The following is a 16,061-nucleotide window of genomic DNA, read 5'->3' as shown; positions in this document are numbered from 1 at the left end:
CACTCCAGTCTGGGCGACAGAGTGAGACTCCAACTCAAAAAAAAAAAGAAGAAGAAAGAAGAACCGCTTGACATTTGTGAAAATACGATATCGATGGTCTGGTAATTTTTGTACCAAATTGAAACAAAACTTATCAATGAATTCAACATGGCGAGCATTAGTACTTACAGGTTTTTGCTTTTCTTTTTTTCCTGTTCTTCCAGTATAGCCTCCTTTAAGGAAAAACACATAGCATTAAAAGTTTGGCATCATCATTCATTATAAATCATTAGAAATAATTGATCTAGTAATTTAACTCATACCTTGAAAGTCTAAGAATTTATTCTGTAAGATTATATGGATATACATGAATTAGATATCAATTATCTAAAATTAATTGAATAAAAAATCGGGGATTGGGAGGAAGGAATGGAGATGGTATGGGGGTATGGGTATGATAACTTGAATTTTTTAAACAAATAATTTTTTTTTCTCAGAATAAGGCACCCTTTAGTTGTCTGTGTAGGTCAGTAGAGACAAGTTTCTGAATGCTTTTGATTACATTGTCTTCCAAGTTGAAAATAAAAGCCTCTATCCCCCACATATATGTATTTATTAATTTTCTGGTTATATAATGCAACATGGTAAGAATTCATTATGTAAACCATCAAAAATACACAAACTGAAATTTTCAAAAGATGAAATTTTAAAAAATACAACAAAGAAGTGTTCCAAGATGTTCTTCCTACATTCCATTGGGTCATTGGGTGCATTTCCTGAGGCCTGATCACCTCACTTTGGAAACAGCTTCCCTGGTCCACGAGTACCACGGGTCCAGCAGAAGGCCAGTGGCTAGCTCAGCCATGCTGTGATCTGCAGTTCCCAGACCTGATGGCACCCTCCTGGCCTCCTGCACAAGCTCACTCACCCTGATGCTGTTCACAATGGCGGCTGTTTTGCTCTCTGCAGCCTCTGGGCTTCCTATGAGGTAATCCCAGGCACAGAACACCCGCCAACAGAAGGTGTAGTTTTCATTGGAAGCACTGGCAAGGCTCATACGGGAGTTCTTGGCCATCCTGCAAAAAAGAACCCCAAACATGTCACAGGAGTCTCAGGAATAGGGGGCTGTTGCCGGACCCTTGGAGCTGGTGAGTCTCACCTCTGTGTGATTGTGAAATAAAATTTTTTTCCTTTGACATGACTCAGTCTTCTTGGAGCTCCTGCCCTTGGGAAACTCTACCCCTTGGGACCCCAAAGGACATGTTGGGTCCCTCCTGCACGTGACATTCCTTCAGATATTTGAAGGCAGGGGTCATGATCCCACCTCAGGTGAAATTCCCTGTTCTTTAGACCATTTCTCCTGTTACAAGCTTTTAGCTCTCCTTTCTGTCCATATTTCTTGCTCCCAAATTTGCTCTGATTTGTGTCTTAAATTGTAACACCTAGTAAAGGACCTGGGTCTCCAGGTGGGGCCAGGAGACAACTGGGAGCTAAGCTGGAAAGCTTGGGGGAAATAGAAGGCCTCCCCAAGTCACTGTGCATCTTAAGTTTTGTTTGCTTGAATTTTTGGAGTTGGAGTCTCACTCTGTGGCCCATGCTGGAGTGCTGTGGCATGCTCAGAGCTACTGCAGCCATAACCTGTTAGACTCAGGAGATCCTTTGCCTCAGCTTATCAAGTAGCTGGAACTGCAGGTACACACCACCACACCTGGCTAATTTTAAAAATTTACTGTAGAGATGAGGTCATACCACATTGCCCAGGCTGGTATCAATTCCCTGGACTCATGAAATCCTCTCGCCTCCACCTCCCAAAGTGCTGGGATTACAGGTGTTAGCCACTGCCTTCAGCTGTTTGTCTTTTTCAAAATCCCAGGCCTGGTTACCTGCACTTTACCAACATGCCACAAGGGAGCGGGGTGGTGACTGATGATGACACAAGTCAGATGGAAACAGCAGTGAGCTGAGATGGGTGGGGCCATGCTCTTCCTGGGGGCTTGGTGCCTGTCCATCTGCATTTACCTGGCTCCTGCAGAGAACTAGAAGGGAACTCAGTGATTTTCTGAGCCAATCTGCCCATTTTACAGCTGAGACCAGGGAGGGACAGTGAATTGCTGCAGCCCTTACGGTGGGGGTGGCTCAGGACTCCTAACCCCCAGTCAGGTTGTGTCTTTTGCCTCCTTTGAATGATGAACTAGAGGTGCCTACTGCATCACAGAACAGACAAACCTGACCTTGGTAGCATTTGTAGCTAGGTCACAGGCAAACACAGCCAAAGGAGGATGTCTTGCTTTCTGCAACCAGCTGCTACATAAAATGACATTAACTGGTAAATCTATACAATTCTTGTCTCTCCAGATCCAACACAGAAAAATAAGTGCTGGTTAAAAATGAACATATCTAACCGGGCTCAGTGACTCAGCCTGTAACCCCACGCCTTTGGGAAGCTGAGGTGAGTGGATTGCCTGAGCCCACAGGTTCGAGAACTGCCTGGGCAGGTGAGACCTCATCTCTACAATAAATTAAAAAATTAGCTGGGCGTGGTAGCGTGTGCCTGTAGTTCCAGCTACTTGGAAGGCTGAGACGGAAGGATTGCCAGAGCCCAGCAGGTCGAGGCTGCGGTCGCCGGGAGCGGCCACTGCACTCCAGTCTGGGCGACCGAGTGAAACTCCAACTCAAAAAAAAAAAAAAAAAGAACATATCTCTTTTAGCCTTGGCCTCCTCATCTGTAAAATGGGTATAGTTAGTTAAACCTTAGCTTTACAGGGTTATTGACAAGATTAAATGAGATTGCACATATAATTCTTAACATGTATTTTGAGAAATCGAGCAGTCATACTTTTTTAAAAGAATGATGAAGCTGTAAGCGAACACTGCCATCCCCACCAGGAAATATGCCAAGGGCAACCGGTAGCCAGCTCTCCCGATCCGCCTCTCCCTGCCATAGTAGCCGTAGAAAAGGACTGAGTACTGGAGATAGCCCTGCAAAAAGAACACTTGGTGTCATTTCCAATTCCCAGGTCCCACCACGGTGGCCCGTTCACCCTCCGTCTCAAGGCAAAAGTGTGGTCAGGCATCAACCTCACCCCCAGGGACCAGACAGTGTCCAGGTCTTGGGCAGACGCAATGTGCTCCTTGGGGATGGTCTTGCTGGCTGTGCTACCGAAGGGCTGGCCTGCAATCAGCTGGTGAGAGAGGAAAAAGTGCCATGTGGTCCTCCAGGTGGGAGGGGACCAGGAGCAAGGGCGAGGTGGCTCTCCAGGTGCTTGTGAAGATGCCACACACCTACAGGATATCCAGGGAGTGAGTTTCTGCTTAATTCTCTGGTGGAAAATTAATCATGGGTAGCCAGATTTTCCTTTTGCCTGATCAGGGCCTGTCTGGGTTTACGCTCTCTGGCTTCTGTGGGTGATCTATTGAGGTCCCGTGTTTTCCATGATGGCATGGGAAATGGCCCATTTACTTTTTGAGGCTGAAGCTTAGTTGAACAATGGGTTTTATTTATTATCTTTGTATGAATTTAAAGAATGCAAGTGCAGTTGTGTTATATGGATATATCATGTCGTGTTGAAATATGGGCTTTTAGTGTATATCACCCAAATAATGTACATGGTTGGGGTTTTATTTTAACACTGGGCTAGGCCAAATCCAGTCTGTGGTCTCTCTCTGTATGGCTCAAGAGCTAAGAATAGTTTTGCATTTTTAAATGGTCGGAAAAAAATCAAAAGGATAATATTTTGTGACACATTACATTTATATAAAATTCACACTTCAGTATTTGTAGATAAAATTGTATTGGAACCTAGCACACTCATGAATGTAGTGTCTAGGGCTGTGTTTGTGCTACATGGCAGGTCTGAGTAGTTGTAATGGAGACCGAATGGCCCACAAAGCCTAAAATAGTTGCTCTATGACACTTTACAGAAAAGGTTTGCTGAGCCCTGCTTTGAACACATACGTTATCCTTCCCACAGGGATAATGAGGAGTCATTTTATGCTTCTACACTACTGTCTCCTCTTTTTAATGAATGGTAGTTTTTTTCTCTCCCAAGACAATTCTTACCTCCGGAATGACAATAAAAGCACCTGTCATAATGGTGAGCACAATGTTAATTCCAAATAACCATCTCAAGAATATGAAATAGGAGGCAACACCAGATCCAAAATGACCTGAAGAAAGACAAGAGAATGAGCACAGCATCCGTAAAATCCTCATCGTGCAAGAAACCTCCCCGAAGAGCACCATATTTTTCTTACAACACCTAGAGCGAGAAGGCCATTATTGAACCAATCAGGACATTCCTCCCACAATGCTAATGTAGATGGCTCAAGATGCCCATGAACATCTACTAGTTCCATATTGAGAAAACATCTCTAGCTTGCTTAAAATACTATTTGGCAGTTGTTTCCCTAGTGACGTATTCGTCTAAAATGTTGTTATCAAAGTTATATTTCATGTATGTTAAGAAGTGTCAGCATCTTTTGGGAACTTGATATATTTCTTTTTTATTTTTCACCATTTTGACAATTCCAAGGATTTTTCTAAGTGTCCTTCTTGCCTTAATTTCAAGATAAAAAACAATTTGCTTGATGTCATCTATAGGAAAAACTGAGTGAAGGGTACATGAAAGCTCTCTTTGCAACCATAAACTTAAACTTAGTCTAAAATAAAAAGTATAGTAAAAAAACATATTTCAATCTGTTGAAAAAATCTAAGATCATAGAGGAAGTTAGATAAGGAAGTAAGTGGAACTTTGACAACATTCTGGAGTAGGGTGGATTTATGTCATACTTGGGAAAGAACTCTTGAATTTTTATTTTCAGTCTGGTTTATGGTTGTCATAGTAAGCAGGAAAGCACGTAACATCACAAGGATAACAAAAATATTTACCTACTCCAAGACCACTAAATTCAAATTACTATTAGAATTAGTTTCTTTTAAACTTTTAATGTAATCCTCCATTAATATTCTATACATAAAACTTTTTAAAAATAAAATTGACATCTCTCTACAGCATGCATCTTTAGTTATCAGTATATCACAAATATTTTCTTATGCCAAAAATGTTCTTCTATAAAATGAATTGCATTGTTTCATCAAGTGGATTTTTCATAATTTTTTTTTGAGTTGTAGTCTCACTCTGTCACCCAGGCTGGAGTGCAGTGCACACTCATGGCCACCGCAGCCTAGACCTGCTGGGCTCAGGTGATCCTTCCACCTCAGCCTTCCAAGTAACTGGAACTATAGGCACGCACCACCATGCCTAGCTAATTTTTTTATTTATTGTAGAAATGAAGTTTTGCCAAGTTGCCCAGGCTGATCTTGAACCTGTGGGTTCAGGCAATCCTCTTACCTCAACCTCCCAAAGTGCTGGGATTATAGGCATGAGCCACTGCGCCTGACCAATTTTTCATAATGTATTAAACCTCCCTCCTACTACTTGACATTTAGGAAGTTTCCAACTTTCATTAAAGTGACTAGTTCTATAATAAATCACTTCTGTCTACAGTCAGGTTTTCTAGAAGCAGAGCTTGAGAAAGGGATTCAGCTACATATGATTTACTGAGGAAGTGCTCTCAGGAGAGAGGGTGTGAGGGAGTCAGGGTAGGTCAGAGGAAAGAGCTGTGGATGTGTCTCAGCTGGAGTCTAGCTTAGACTGGGGGGCTTTGCAGCTTTAATAGCACCACAGAGCTGATCCCACTTGGAGCTCCAGGTCAGAATACACTGTTGGCTGTCAATAGTCATTGCCTCTAGGCTCTAGGTGGGAGATGGGAGATTGCAATGATGTATGACTCACATCTAGCAGGAAGTAGGTTAAGGGCAATTCTCTAGAGATGGGAGCAGCTGTGGTTCACAAGTCATCTACACTGGAGCAGCTGAGGAAAAGGTAGACCGCCAAGGAAAGCGGACCTGGAGAGAGCACCAACAGTTGTTCATTGAGTTTGTTGTGGTTTTGCTGTTGTTTTTTGTGGTTTTTAGGAAATGGAAGCATTTTATCAAAGGATATAAATATTTTGAAGAATTTTGGTGTATATTACAACTTTCCTTTAGAAATATTGTCCCAAATTACATTTCCACCAACTACATTAGAAAATGCTTAATTCTGCTTAAAGTTAGAAAATATTTTTTCCCAATTTATCATCTTACTTTTAACTTTATTAATTATGCAAATACATTTTTTACATAATTAAGTATGATGCTTTCCTTAATGGTTTATTGCTTAACTTTTATGATTAGATAGTTCTTCACTCAGCAATCATATCACTTATATTTTCTTTAATTCTTTCATGCTTTCCTATTGCCTATTTAAATATTTAATGGCATTTTAAAGTGAAGGAACTAAACTTACTCTCTAAAACAGTTGAATTAATTGTTCCCACAATATTTATGGAGTAATTTAAGCTGATTCCAATAATTATCATTTGCTGCAGGTCTGTTTGTATTTGTATGTATCTGTTCCTGAACTTTTTTGTTCATTCCTTAGATTAGTCTGTCAATTCTGGCACTATGCTATATTGTTTCAATTATTGTAGCTTTTACAAGGTATTTTAGCATCTTGGTCAAGCAACTTTATTTGCATTTTTTTTCTTTTAAAACATTTTTTAATTAGTCTCTTGAATGTTTTTCTTCCATATGAATTTTATGATCATTTTGTTAAATAGCAAAAACAATATATTGCAATTTTTATTGGAATTCCATTTTGTAATGGAAATTGTAGTTGGAATTGGAATTGCAAATTGATTTTAGAAAAACTCAACATCTTTCAAATATTAAATCTTCTCATGTCTCTTCAAAAGACTTTTATATCCTGTGGTTCCACTTTATAGTTTTCTGTATTTCACACTTATTGTTAAACTTATTCCTTGTATTGTTTGTATGTGTGTGTGTAAGTGTGATGATTGTGAAATATTTTTCCGTATATGTTTTTTAAGTGGTCATGATCATCTCTATGAAATGCAGATGTTTGCATTAGTATTTTGCAGCTCCTCATGTCACTCTGTCATTCATCCTCACAGGTTTTCTCTTGGTCCTTTTGAGGTTTGTGCAGAGGTCTGACTGAAGGAATGAACAGGGGAAGAATGTGGAAAGGCACAGGTTGGTCCCATCTAAGGAGATGGTGGGGAAAGGCTCTGTGTCTTCCACCCCTGTTGTCTCTTGTGGAGTCTGGTGACCCTGCTGTAAGGGTACACTCAGCTGCACAGCATAAGAACCAGGACTCACCAGACTCTTCACAGGCTGTGGATTGGCCACTAGCACTGCATTTCCGCCCCCCGCTCCGAGTGCACATTACTTACTCTCGATTTTCTTTATCCTCATTTCCCAGGGAATGAAGATGACCACAAAGTTACAGGCAAGACGAGCAAATTTCCGCCAGAGCTAGAAAGAAGGGGGTGGGATCAGAGACCTTCACCATTGTGAAGATGTAATGGCTGTGCAATTAAACTCCTAAATGGAGGAGAGGCTTCCAGACACACTCTGGTACCTTTAATTATGTCTTCCTAGGTCTTAAAGCAGCTCTAAGTCACAAGTAGCTCCTTTGTCTTCTCTGTGTTCCTGACCAGGTGAGTGGACACCAGCTTTGTTCTTTAAGCCATGATATCCATAATGAGGTGTATTCTATAAGATTTGTAGCTTGCATTATTCCTATTATTCCTGATACAGGAACTAAGAACAGTGGAAATTACTTAAGGAATGATGTCTGTATACACCTACTTGACCCTGCCATAGACCTGGCTCTGAGAGTGGGGCCAGGAATCCACATGACTAAGAAACCTCTCAGGTGATGACAATCACATATCTGTTTAAGGACCAAGAGTTTAGGGCCTACCCTAAAAAGGAGTCCTCCCTACTGTGTGCCTGGCCTGCTGCAACAGAGTTTCTCAGGCTCCCTCTTGGCCAAAGCTGCCAAGGACAAGGTCTGGAAATTTGTCTTATGGGCATAAGATACAATTGCCAAAAAAGTAGAAAAAAAGAGAAAAACAGCGTCTTTTCTTAAAGAAGAATAAAGCAAGGATAAAGCAGACACTGGCTCTGCTCCCCAACAAAGTTGGCAGGTTGTACATTTTAACACACAAACAATCTGGGTTTGTGTTAGAAGCAAATGATATCATTGCAGAAAGAGGGATTACAAATGTAATTACAACATTCTGAACTATAAGACAGCACATGGTCCTGATGCAGACATGTATGATAATGTCATTCTGGATGTGTCTGCTAAGGCCAGAACAGCTGCTTGTAAAAGCAAACCTGTATTTTATCAGAAATTGTAATTGTTCATCTTTTGCTCATGATAAAGGTTAATACAGCTGCTCACATGAACACAGATTCTCTGTAGCCAGAAAGAAATTCTCCCATCTATAAATTCTTCCAGCAATAATTTTTGGTCTCGCCTATAATGTTGGTCACATCCTACCTTACAGTACCTTAATTTTGTTCACCTGGCTTATCTTCTAGAACATAGAGAGGGAGATTAAGGCTTTCTGATCATTTATCATCTATAGCAGGGGTGTCCAACATTTTGGCTTCCCTAGGTCACATTGAGTAAAGAGGAATTGTCATGGGCCACACATAAATTAAATAATTAGTGTATATACATAATAAAACTTCTTTTAAAAAAATATTTAGAAAGTTTAGAAAAGTGAGACCAATGTAAAACTCGTGAGAAATTTGACCTTGTTTTTGTAAAACTGATCTATCAATGTCTGTCTGGTTCCATGGAAGTGTTTGCAATTCTTAGGGCATTCTCAAGGTGCTTGTCAGAAATGCTTGCTCCAATTTTGTTCATTGTGTGCTTCGTAATTGAAAACAGTTGTTCATATGTGCTGCCAAAAAACAATGTCATAAATAAGACATGATTGTGAACTTCAAAGATGGACATACACATGGGGTCACGATGAAAATAAACACTAAAAAACACATGATGTCAAAAGATTTTGTGGGGCCACGTTACTAGCTGTCCTGGGCCACATGCCATGAGTTGGACATGCCTGGTCTAGAGCATCAAGAAGAAGGAGTGCTCCATGATCCTTTGGCAAGAGTTTGGTGTTGGAAAACATTTGAGTGTTGGGCTCATTTGAAAGCCCTGAAGTCTAAGAAACACTGGGCGGAGTGTTTCAGAGACCTGAGTTCTAACTCTAATTTCGCATCTATCTTACCCTGGGAATGTTATTCTCTTCCCTTGGGATTTTGTTTCCTCATGTGTATACAGGGAAGTAGGAGTCAACTAGGGCAGTCAGCGTGCTCTTTAAATTAAAAATTGTATGACAATTTTAATACATGTAACAGATTAAAGCAGTGCAGTGTTTGTAGGCAGGATATACAAGGTCTCCTCACCTGCCTCTGATGCTTGAGGATCTAGGTCCCCGAACTAAGGTGAGAGAGCAGTAGATTGAATAGCTTCCTGCGCTCATTCTGGGAATGAGAGTCTATGCTAACTTTGCCTAAGGAGCTTCTTAGAGACAGATATGATTGAAAGGGTGATTTGATGACAAAGGTTCAGTAAGGCATAGAAAAAAAAATTGTCATGCTTCTCTGATGATTTACACCAAATCTCCATGGCAAAAACCTTGAAACTTTGGAATAATACTATCTTTTGTGAGCAAAGCAAAAACAAAACAAAGGAAAACGAAACTTGGAAGAAATAGAGCCTAATTGTGGGCTTGGGTTATTGAGTTAAGAACAAGCTCATTCTTTGAAAGTATGTACACGTTAGCTGGAATAAGTGTGTTCTAACAACATGTATAGAAAGTTTATAAAAAAGTACATCCATTCCTAGTATGCATTGAGCTCCTAGGCTTTGAACAAGGCACACAAGATATCAGCTTGTGTGATGTTTACATTTAGGTAGACGGAAGACAGTCCCAAACAAGCCCATGTCACAGTGGGACACAATCCATTTGGAATGGGAGAGGAGCCCTTTAAACAAAGGGTCAGGGAAGCATGACCTTGGGTCAGGGAAGGTCTAGCTGGGAAGGTCATACTTGAGCTGAGACTTGGAAGAGTAGCTATTTAGGAGTGAGAACTGCCAGTACAAATGTGTGGGATAGCACAAACTGGACATTTTATAGTAGAGGATGGAGGACAGAGGAGTGAGTTAAACATTTGGATTAACTGATTCATTCTAAAAACTCTGCTTCTAATAATTCAGCCCATTATCAAGTTATACCTTTAGTTAATACCGACTTTACTAATACTAAAAGTCCCACTACCTTTTCATTGCTATATATGTTTAAAGTGATCTGAACTCAAGTGAAAGACTTTATATTATTTATAGATGTTTTCCTACAGCATTTCTGCTTATAGAGAGAAAACAAGGGAGCTTGGCAGTGCATATATTTATAGAAAAGTAATTTATTCCATAAACTCCATCCCAGTATGATAGGTGTCATGGGTGATTTTGGTCATAAAAGCAAGTTAGAGTTTTCAAGAAGATTTTGTGAAGAATAAGGAGAAAGAATGTCAAGGCAGATCTTTAGGGATTTTTTGATATATTATAATTTTTGGTATTTTATAATATTTCAGACATGCAAAATTTATGACCAGCTTTAATTTAAATTTCATTAACAATATTTTTGTTTCAGATCATCTAAAAGAAGTATATCTGTCAGTTTTTGTCTGTTAAAATGACAAACTTTTAAAAATATAATAGTCAATGTTACAGGTATTATGAGACCAATACTTTCTTTCATTGTGAGTGACAGTGTATGTCATCAAGGCTTTTGGAAAATAGTCATTAAATATTTATCAAAAGCCAAAAAATGGACTACAGTCTTTCCTATAATGATCACAATTCTGATATTCACCCTAAGAAAGGAATTCAAAAAACAGGAAAAAAAGTTGTATGTGCAAAGATGTTCCTTGTAGGGTTATTAATAATAATGAAAAATTAGAAGCAACTTAAATATCCAACAACAGATGAATAACTAATCAAATTAATATATATTTATCTGATGGAATATCACATAGGCATTTGAAAATAGTTAAGTATGAAAAGTATATAGCAGCCGGGCTCAGTGGCTCAGCCTGTAATCCTGTGCCTTTGGGAGGCTGAGGTGAGTGGATTGCCTGAGCCCGTGGGTTCGAGACCCGCTTGGGCAACTTGGCGAGACCGTATCTCTACAATAAATAAAAAAAAAATCAGCCGGGCATGGTAGTGTGTGCCTGTAATTCCGGCTACTCTGAAGGCTGAGGTGGAAGGATCGCCGGAGCCCAGTGGGTCGAGGCTGCGGTAGTCGGGAGTGGCCACTGCACTCCATTCTGGGCGAAGGAGTGAAACTCCCACTCAAAAAAAAAAAAAGAAAAGTATATAGCAACATGAAAAAATCCTTATAGTGTTAAGCAAAAAAATAAAAATAAAAAAATAAGAAGACTAAAATGTTTGTACACTGCAATTACTGTGATGTGAAAATTTTTAAAAGATACTATATTTGGGAGTAGAAGATTGAAAGGGAGAGGTGATTTTTTTTCTTTGTTTTCTAAACACTTATGAAATGTCATTATAAGCAGATAATTTCAATGCATACTAAAGTTTTGCTTTAAGTAACTGAATGGGGAAAATAGCAAACAAAAACCTTAGCATTGTGTTATAAAATGAGCATGTGCCCGAAAATTCCTCTTCATAAGGGCTATAGCTGTATACAGTCAATAAAGCCTACATATATAGGTGGGACTAACTCAGGAAAGGTGCCGGGTCACTATTGTCAGGGAAGACATCTTTTTTCCCTGATGACTTAGGCTTACCCAGGCTCACATGATGGGTAAGGGATAGCATGTGGGACTCAAATCCAAGTTTGGGAAAATTCATACTTTTCAGTACCATGATCTGGATCTACAGCTGTATTAACAGGCTGACGCTCACAACCTACATATAGTGGCAGTTGTGACAGCAAACACAACTTCCTGGCCCTAGAGACCACAGGAAGGTGCGGTGGTGCCCACATGTGTGTGTCTTTTTTTTACCTCTGCACCTGCTGCTTGGTAGCCTCGGGTCCTGGTCAGCCTCCCTTCAAACTTCAGCACAATCTCCTTGGCTCGTCTGCAAGAAGAAAAACATGATGGTGAACACAATTTGATTGTACTTATACATTTTGCAAAATATGTGAAAATGCAACAGGAACAGGTCATCAAATGATGTGGGACAAGTTGCTGAGGGAGGATGGAGTTATACAAATATTTCAAATATCTGGTAATTAGAAAACGCTATTGCCGGACACAGTGGCTTATGCCTGTAATCCCAGCACTTTAGGAAGCAGAGGCAAGAGGATTGTCTGAGTCCAGGGGTTCAAGACCAGTCTGGGCAACTTGGTGAGAGCTCATCTCTACAATAAAAAACTTAGCTGGGTGTGGTGGCATGCATCTGTAGTTCCAGTTACCCGGAAGGCTGAAGTGGAAGCATCACCTGAGCTCATCAGGTTGAGGCTGCAGTGGTCATGATCAGGTCACTCTACTCCAGCCTGGGTAACAGAGTGAGACTCTTACCCAAAAAAAAAAAAAAAAAAAAGATTTTATAATTTTTTCAATAGAAGCCCAAAGCTCACCATCACACACTATACCTATGGTAACAAACCTATGTATGTACTCTTTAAATCTAAAACACAATAATTAAAAATAAATAAAAAGAATTTTTTATTTAGCATTTAATGAATTAATCCAAAATGATGAATTCATACCAAAATTAGTTACAACTGAATTATCTAAAGTCCTTCCTGATTCTGGTGGCTGGCTGGGGATTCTCAGCTTTGGCAATCCAGGTAGCAGGCACTCACTTGCATTTCAGTTCCTTTACTTAGCAACCTTCCTTTTTCAGTCAATTCTTTAAAAGTGCAAATCAGACCTAGCTTCAGAGAATCTGCTTTGAGAAAAGAGTGGCGTCTAATTAATGGAAACAAGAAAGTTGTGTAGCCACAAACAACCTGATTCAGCACAGGCTACCACACTGATTGATCACTTTGTTGAGTTGACCCGATATCTCTGCCTAAATGTTAACCCTTAAAATGGACTGAATTCATTGGGATAGAGGGCTAAATCCACACCTAAGTGAACAACAGGGTTAGAAAATAAATGTTAGTGTCATGGGCAGACTGAAGTCAAAGACTCTTAGAGATGATTGTCACCTTCAAGGTAACCTAATGATAGACCACCTAATGCAGAGATTCTCATTATTTGCTGATTGGACACCCTCTGCTTGATTATGATCGGTGTTGAAGAATTTTCTTCTTCTGAATCAGTCAATTTGCCTGATCGACAAGTTTACTTGTTCGGTTGTTCTTGTCTGTGAATCCCAAGAAAGCTCCAAGTAATACCCACTGGTTCTGAATTTTAGAAGACACAAGGAACAAGCCAGTTCTCTTATCCACAGACAGGGTACGCTCTTCAAAACATTACCTAAACGGAGTGCTTGGATTTAACCTGTCTCCTCCACATTGCAATAGCCTCATAGTCCAGCCAATGTACTGACTTCATTCTAGTCAGAAGCAGAAATGCAGGTGAGGGTGAGAATTGATGTCCTACCCCATACCATGACAACTATGTTGGGTGCCATCTTAATAGAGCTATGTGCTACAAGCATCTAAAAATTAAAATCATGTTAAAGTCAAAGAACAATTTATTTATTTATCCTGAAAACATTTTCTGCACACCTATTTTGAATCAAGCATGGTAGCATACATAAAACAGAATCTTTGCCCTGGAAGAGTTTACTACTTAGTAGGGATGAAAGAGATCTAAAAAGACCATGACCAAGAGAAAGTGGATTTGACAAGCACCATGATAGAGGGGTGATCCGATGGCAAGAAGGGGTGGACTTAACATAGGCCCAGTCATAGACCTATGTTGAGTCTATCAGTACGGTCTACTTGCTTCCCTACGGGGATATAACTGTGTGCTGTTTCCTCTCAGACAGGTGGCTTTTGCTCTAGACATTGAGCTAGCTTGTCCTGCTTTTATCCATGTCAGGCAATGCTTCTTTGATTCCCAAGTAGTCAGGGTTCAGTGCTTTTTGCACCTCCTACAGAGACTCCAGAATGAGCTTTAGCAGGTCTAATTAATGAAGCACTGCTCCAGTAGCTTCTCAAGGTGAGGGAGAAGAGATGAGTGTGACAACGGGATGACAGATGGAGGTGCTTAGAGGGCTAACTGCACTCTGACAGTTGACTCTTGTCCTGACGCATGGCTAGTGTCGGCCATCTTGGTGCTCTGGCTGAGTCACATGGCCAAGCAACATGGCAAAATGCCTGGTTTATTCTTTGGTTTCTCAAAGAAAAGTCATTATTTGCTTTGCTCTGCTCTCAAAGTTAAAGAAGCTTAACCTCCTAGTATTCAGATAACAATTAATCAACCTCATTTCTGAATGACTTTTTGAAAATTCTAGTAGAACATATGCCTTAAAAAAAATTAGTTGCTCCAATGAATACTTTGGTAAAATTCCTGTGTTTTAGTACAAGAGAACACTGGACTTGGAATCAGAAAACCTAGGTTTAAAACTTCATTCTAGCACTCAGAAGCTATATGTAGGTTGGATTAGTCTCTTAACATCTCTGAGTATTAGTCTTCTGATCTACAAAATGGACACAATGCTATCCTTACTCAAATAAATAAAAATGGACACTTCTGGAGTAAAAACTAGGGATGCCCTTAGCTATCTGCCACAGCCACCTGAGGGTCATACTGGTCAGACTAGAAGAACAGTGCCTGGAATGGAAATCTACAGAAGAAATGATTTGATGGGAAAGAAATGCAAGACTAATGGAGACATGGTAGATATGGAGATAAAGGGATAGCTGCTTGGCATCTAAAAAAAGGCAATAAAGAGCAAAATAGGACAGTGGTTCTGAGCACACAACGACTACCAAATGATCAGCTGTAGTGTCTGCTTTACCAGGAAGTTTCCACAGGTCCTAGCAGCTCTGTGGTACAGGTCATGAAGACTATTCTGCTAACTTCCTTTGCTGTGATCTCACAAATCAACATCAATATTCCTCACTCACTCCTAGGAAGTGACTATTATCTACAAGATACGATGCTAAGCACTCACACCATCTATCCATTTAGTCCTTCAACAAACTGATATCAGTGGACTTCAAACTTGAGTATGCAAGTGTCAACCTGAATGCATGTTTAAAATTCTGGAGCCCTCTCCCATGGTTTGATTCAGTAGGTCTGAAGACAACCAGAAATTTTGCGATTTTTTTGTTTGTTTGTTTTGAAGTGGGTCTCACTCTCACCCAGGCTGGACAATGCAGTGACACAATCATGGCTCACCATAGCCTCCACTTGCTGGGTTCAGGCAATCCTTCCACCTCAGTCTCCCAAGTAGCTGGGACTACAGGCCCGTGCCACCTTGCCCTGCTAATAATAATAATAATAGTTGTGTTATAATCACTATTATTATTGTAGAGATGAGGTCTTGCTATGTTGTCCAGGTTGGTCTTGAACTCTGGGATCAAACAATCTTCCCGCCTTGGCCTCCCAAAGTGCTGGGATTGCAGGTGTAAGATCTCTGAGTTTTGAATCAGGTTGTTCATGGCTATGTAGACTTCCAGAAACCCCCCTTTTCTTGAAACAGATCATCTGAAGCTAGGTCTGATTTGCACTTTTAAGTTTTTGAATTTTTACCAGCACCCTAAGAGCTTAGCAGTTGACATTTTTGGAAATCTTCCTGCAGAAGGTAAGGGCTAGCCTTATTCGCACTTCTTTAAAGAGAAAGGAGCCGGTTTTTAGAGAAGTTAAGAAAATTACTTCATATCACACGGTTAGAGATTGGTAGAGGTAGCATTTAAATTCAGACATTCTGTCTTCAAATCTTTAGCACTTTGTTATATAGACAGACTCGAATATGGCTGTAGAATAATCGGCTTTTCCTAGGGATTGTGTTCCCCTAGAAGGTGATAATAGCTAAGCAGCTAAAATGAGGATCTCTTCATTCTGACTTATAACCCTACATCTAGTGAATTTGGAGACAATGCTAAAATCTGGTGTTCGGTAAGGAGTTTGAAGATGAAAAATTCTCCACTAACACACCCTCCAGCACACACCACACCACACACACACACACACACACACACACACACACACACACACACACACA

At 40.2% G+C, this 16,061-nt stretch overlaps 1 protein-coding gene across 1 annotated transcript in view; it reads right to left on the bottom strand.

Annotated features, from left to right (window-relative positions):
* Positions 1-16,061, bottom strand: part of TMC3 (transmembrane channel like 3) — a 43,910-nt gene that overhangs the window by 26,165 nt on the left and 1,684 nt on the right. The window contains exons 2-8 of the mRNA XM_008056152.1: positions 11,936-12,011; positions 7,273-7,354; positions 4,040-4,146; positions 3,063-3,161; positions 2,816-2,958; positions 908-1,055; positions 169-212 (exon numbers count right to left, since the gene is read on the bottom strand). Of these exons, the coding sequence (XP_008054343.1) occupies positions 169-212; positions 908-1,055; positions 2,816-2,958; positions 3,063-3,161; positions 4,040-4,146; positions 7,273-7,354; positions 11,936-12,011 (699 nt within the window). The remainder of the gene's footprint in view (positions 1-168; positions 213-907; positions 1,056-2,815; positions 2,959-3,062; positions 3,162-4,039; positions 4,147-7,272; positions 7,355-11,935; positions 12,012-16,061) is intronic.

This window comes from Carlito syrichta, unplaced genomic scaffold, assembly GCF_000164805.1.
Source record: "Carlito syrichta isolate Samal-C Ts95f unplaced genomic scaffold, Tarsius_syrichta-2.0.1 Scaffold302261, whole genome shotgun sequence".
Taxonomy (NCBI): domain Eukaryota; kingdom Metazoa; phylum Chordata; class Mammalia; order Primates; family Tarsiidae; genus Carlito; species Carlito syrichta.
The sequence above is the reverse complement of the archived record's forward strand: the minus strand, read 5'-3'. Positions and strand labels throughout refer to the sequence as shown.